The 6,000-nt window shown below is 34.8% G+C and overlaps 1 protein-coding gene across 2 annotated transcripts in view; it reads left to right on the forward strand.

Moving 5' to 3' along the window:
* The window catches only part of MS3_00003412 (uncharacterized protein), a 59,270-nt gene extending 55,124 nt beyond the window's left edge, over positions 1–4,146 (forward strand). For both annotated transcript variants that reach the window (XM_051211206.1, XM_051211207.1), the window contains 2 exons: positions 2,123–2,243; positions 2,991–4,146. In XM_051211206.1, the coding sequence (XP_051071244.1) occupies positions 2,123–2,243; positions 2,991–3,395 (526 nt within the window). In that variant the 3' untranslated portion in view covers positions 3,396–4,146. The remainder of the gene's footprint in view (positions 1–2,122; positions 2,244–2,990) is intronic.
* Positions 4,147–6,000: the final 1,854 nt, after the last annotated feature.

A 6,000-nucleotide genomic window follows, 5' to 3' on the forward strand; every position in this document is an offset into this window, starting at 1 on the left:
CAACCACATTCGTGTTGTATGAATTTCTGGGCATGCCTTTCGGATTGACTAATGCAGCGCAAACATTTCAACGATTTATTGACCAGGTCATCAGAGGTTTACGTGAAGTGTATGCGTACATCGACGATTTACTAGTAGTCAGCGCCTCTACGGATGAGCAACTACGACAACTATTCATGCGACTGCGAGGACATGCCATCTCCATAAACGCCGAGAAGCTTAAGTTTGGAAAGGGATCCTTACAGTTCCTAGGTCACATAGTATTACATCGATCTCAGCAAAGGTCGATGCCATCGGAGATTATCCGTTACCCGACTCACGAAAGAAGTTACGATCTTCTTGGAGCCAGATCCCGGGCCAAAAAAGTGGTGAGTCCGATATGATTCAAACACACAGCCTCCTGATCTGGAGTCAGACGCGCTACCGTTGCTCTACAGGCTCACCAATTTTGTAGTCGCCGCTTTTCATTGCCTTCCGATTTCAAACATCGTTGAGGCTTGTATAATAACGGTCACAAGGGTGATTGATTAATGAAGCAAAGCCACTACAGGATGACCGGCATGGTTGTATGAATGATTGTTTTCGAAACCGAACCTATGGCTGTAATGGTGTGCATATCAGAAGACAACCACTGATCAACTGAACAAGCACATATGATAAGAAAACGAAACTATCATTTACGCGCAAGATTGTGCTCACAAAACTGTCAAACAAGGCTGAATTTCTTATTGTATCATTCATGAGTTACAGTTGTAAAGGTAGCTAATCAGTTTAAAGGTTCTTTAATGTTTCACTGTAAATCGGTTTTTTTTTCTCAGGCAGTGGTATGTAGACCTCTTAGCTCATTATATCAACACGATATTTCGTTCTATGGTATCCGGAAAATAAAATTGGTTGTAGTTATCTCGGAAATATTTCTAAACCAAAGGACGTGAATTGTTACTTAGTATGTACACTAATTTTTAAAGATTGTGAACCGAATCAAAGAAATGCGATTAGTTTCACTTAGACCGTATACAGTATTGATTTATAGGTGTCATCAGGATACTATATATAGTAGTATACACTACTTAGATGCCATTGGTTAGACATTGCTAACTTCGCGACATGGCGTAACTGTCATTCATCTCACTTCCTACCTGGCTAACTCTACAAATTGGGTATTCTCAATATATAATCTTGTAAATCCCAGGTTATTCTTCAATTGCTTTCTAGCTGTTATCATTGTATAATGGCAAAACTTCAAAATTTTGATCAAGATATGTTGATTATATGCCTTGAGATTATGAGCTCTAGATGAAAATAAAAACTGTGCTTCTCTCTGCTGTGTTTTGCATGATTTCGCGAGTCAAATGACAGCTGATAAAATTATATGCTAATGAGCCTAAACGTAGCTAAGCTATCGAAACTACATGTTTAGAATAGCTTTGATTTGCAAACTACCTTTTGATTTTTTGTCTTTTGCAAAAGCGAGTTGAAACTATTTACTCTAAAAACAATATTTGATGTTTATTTTTGTAATCTGACTGGTGATTTCATTCCCAATTTACTCATCAGAAGTGTTAACGTGTGTTAGGTAAAAATTGACCATCATTTCGTAGTAACATTTTGGTTGTATATTTTTCCAGCTATTTTGGAAATATTTTGTAAACCAGTAAATATTTAAATAAAAACAATCCGTTTAATATTTATCAGTGGATTATTTTACATCTACTTAATTGATATGGTACTTGTGTACTTCATTCAAACTAGTACTGAACACTAATTCCTTTCAATTCATGTTTTTACGCTATGCTATATGTTTTTAGATCGTACTTTTAGCTCTCAATTTGTCTTCCTAGCGACATTTTTACTTAATGGAGTTTACTTTATGATTGCTTGTTTTTCATCCAGTTTTACTAACATTAAAGTAAACTTATCCAATACAATTTGTGTTTTTTTTTAAAGTCTGTTTTCTACGGGATGAGGTTGCTGACCCCATGCCCAACCCTCCTCCTTTATCCGGGCTTGGGACTGGCAGTAACCGTAGAAGAGTTACAGGTGAAATTTGTCCAACATACTTACAGTTTTTATTATATGTGTATAATTTTCAGCATCCTAATTCTCATTCAATTTTTAAAAGCATTTTCTCAGATCTCATCTTACCGGAATTGCACAATGAAGCTCAACTACTGATGGCATTTTATCTGGTTGCACCATTAATGGGATCTTTGCACTCAGAGCGTCCAGCAAAATTAGTCGATGTAAGTATTTGTTTTTTATTGTGATTTGTTTACGGAATACACCATGTTTAAGTAGAAAGATGTTTTTGCATGAATTATATCTATTTTTATTAAGGATAGCATCAAATATGTTGTAGAGGTGTTATCTCTTTGTAGCTCACATTTATACAATACCTTTTTAAAAAAGAAAATATAGAAAAGATAATGAATAATTCTCACTTTCGATTACCTGTGTATTGAAATCATAAGTGAATTGATGATCTGCAACAACTTAAAAAATTATTGTTTCTACGAGGAACCATTTGCTCATTACTTCTTCCCGCTCGTCCGATCGATAGAATTTTTCGACTTTCTAGAATTGTAATCTCTACTGCTAAAAAGTTGTGGTTGATAACGAATATTTCCAAATGACATCATAAAAAGATCATTGTACGTTGTTTCATTGAGTTTTTCAATTATTATCCACTAAGGCACATATAAATAACCTAGCTATACTGACCTGCTTCTAATATGAGCAGTCAGCAGTTATCACTAGCTCTCACACACTCGAAGTATGACGTAGACGGACTGGGTGAACCTGTAGCCGATTACTGAGTTTGATATAGTATGTCATTTTTTTCTGCAACGTATCAGTAGACTACTTAATACCCCTTGAATAAATTAGTTCACTATCAGACATCATGTAATTTCCGGTGACTTCACTCATGCTCACCTAACTTATATCAAAACTAGTTTATCCTATATGCTTCATAATTTTTCTATTTTTAGTTAACTGCTGAACTTTACAGAGCTGTTTGGAAAGTTGATACTATTTTAGCTAAATCAAACTATCAAAACTCCAGTGATTCGGAAATTTCAATGGATATAAGTAATTCAAAACAACTAGGCGAACATTTACCTTCGGAAACCGGTATACCATTAGTACATGTTGATACAATAGCTGATTTATTGTATCATATTAAATATATGTACGTAGGCAATGGCGTGCTCGATCAAGTTCGCCCACTACTGCCACAACTTCGACCAAGTTTGCGTAAACGTCTCAAATTCATATTACCTCAAGATTCATCGGTATCACAGCAGCAACAAAATCAAAATGATTCACATCCAATATTTGAAGGTCGCGTATATCGTGCATCTATTAAACCGCCATTGTGTAATGGAGACTTTTAAATTCATTTATATTCATTTCTTACTGTTTGCAAATGTATGTAACAAATTAGTGTGATCAATGAAGACAATGCTTTAATTTCTTTGTATACCACCGACACAGCTGTATTTATTGTGTATAATAAAGACTATTTTTATATCTATCCCTTCAGTTGTTTCCACTCTTAAACAGTGCACATGCGTAAACTAGTAGTGCTTGAACGGTCCGAACAAACTGTCAATCACATAAAATTTTACTACCAAATCGTAGTTCCAGTGATCTAGCTAATATATAGCTTTACATAAAAAGTAAACTTCACTTAGCATGTCTAGCCTGTTTCCATTTCGTTAGTTAAATACTATGTAATTCAAAAATGACTTAACATGGGTTCTATAGAAGATTAGAATAAGTAGGATCTAATGCAATTTTAGTGTCATAATCAGTTGAAAACAGTTTGGAGATCGATAAATCTTCTGACTGACAAGATTTATGTAACCAGCCTGAAATAGGTAATAATAATCTCGAAGTATGTTTATGATCACCAAGATCGAAAGCCTCTTAGGAATAACCAACAACTTTATATGAAACAGATTGTTTTACAATAAAAACAAACAAGTGTTTTTCTTAAACACAAATGTTATTGCCTAGTTACCGTTTTTCATCATGTAGAGTATATGTTGCCTACGGGATATAGCAAAATCTATTTATATAAATTATCAAATAGCACTTCATAAGTGGTAGGCATGTTGTGATTGGAGTAGTTTGTTTACCGGCCTTTATTATTATTATTATTACTAATAAAAAATTCTTCCATATATTTTAAATAAAGATATTTTTGCAAACCTGGTTTTCATAATAATTTCCAAGCAATCGAAAGTGAATATAAAATAGATTCTTGTTACATTGCAGTCTTTCTTCAACTAGGAGCAGCCTAAAATAATGACTAGTTTTTAAATAATAAATGCACTAAAACTCATTAAATGTATTTAAAACGACGAAATTACAGTTGTACTCATAAAATTGTCAACTTAGTCCATGTGGGAAAAATACTGCACTACATATCATAGGAATTTGAAAACGGATTTTGAGAGGAGGGAATTATTTACTAACCAAGATGTTGCGTAAGGAATTCAAATGTATGACAGTGACCTTCATGTTACAACAATACGACGTCTGATATCAAGTATGTAGTTATTATTGAATCTTATTATATGATGTATAACATCAATGTGAGTCACCTATCAAAAGAACAAGCCCGGAAAGCCCTAGTACTTACGATGATAAATACTTTGTTATTACGTATGCTCTAGGCTCAGTAACCTTATCAAGACTACAGTTTTCAGGCCGGACTCAGCCTACACGTCATGCTGGATGACTCATTTTCTAATTTAATTAACGAGTTCTACGTCAAGATCTATTAGCATCGATAATATTAGGGATGAATTAGGCTGTATATATCAGCAATTGGGTGATATAAGTCCTAAAATGGAGTCACTTGCAAGCTTTTCATCAGCGCATGGTAATATTAAGCAAGAACTAAAAAGCATTATCACCACTTAAGCTATTATTGTCGAAGGATGTGGGGCCTAGAGACATCTATCCTGTTTAAGTTCGATTCACATTTATCAACCGAACAACTGAAGAAATTCCAACTGTTAGTCTGCACGCTTACTAACTTTATGAACGCTCGGATACAACCACCAATCAAAGGCTTACGTAAAAGCGTACAATAATGAAAATGATGTAGAAAATACAACAGATCCCGTTACCTCAGTAGCAGGACCCACTGATGCTAACTTGTCACTTAAGCCTGTAGTGACCTCAGACAACCAATGTATACTTCATGTAAACAGATCTGTTATCTCCCAATCTGACATTAGAAGCTCATACCCAAATGCCTAGTTCTAAAGCGAAAGTTCTTCAAAATTCTGTTGGGACTAAAATGTCTAAACCATATGAAAGAAAGTATATACAGAATTGTTTGGTTTCAAAACTAGTACCAAAATTATTACATACAAGGGAAATATAATCTTTGATACCAAGTTCGACCGTACCAATCGTAGGGATAGTTATATGGGCACACAGGCAACAGGTAGTCGATTCACCATTACATCATATAAGGTGAACTTGCGAAAAATTGGCGACATGTCACTGCCCCAATTTCTAAATTAAAGCAATATACTCCGAGCAAATGACGCACAAAACGAACACCACAATCTTCGTGCAAACAGGCCTAGAATTATACAGACTCCAAGGAGCTACAGTGTCTCACAGTTGCTTCCACATGTTTTACATACTGAATCTGAAGATATACACTTTCTTATCACTTTCTCGATAAGCAAGACAAACTACTAGGTTACTCATTATAAACTTAACCCTAACGAACAGGTGACTGTTTGCCAGGTCAGTTTGAGCAAATAAGTCCACCTTATCAAAATAATAATATTTTTGACCTTCAGAAATCCTTGATGACTCTAGCACGATAGTTTGCTCAAGCCATAGCCCATACGATAAACATGTATTTCTGAAAAGTCGATCTTTCATGACTTTTCAGTTTGACTTCTTTAATTTAGTCTTTACTCAACATAACTGAGGATGTCTAGTTTCAGTGATACGCTTTGACATTTC

Source organism: Schistosoma haematobium, chromosome ZW, assembly GCF_000699445.3.
Source record: "Schistosoma haematobium chromosome ZW, whole genome shotgun sequence".
NCBI lineage: Eukaryota > Metazoa > Platyhelminthes > Trematoda > Strigeidida > Schistosomatidae > Schistosoma > Schistosoma haematobium.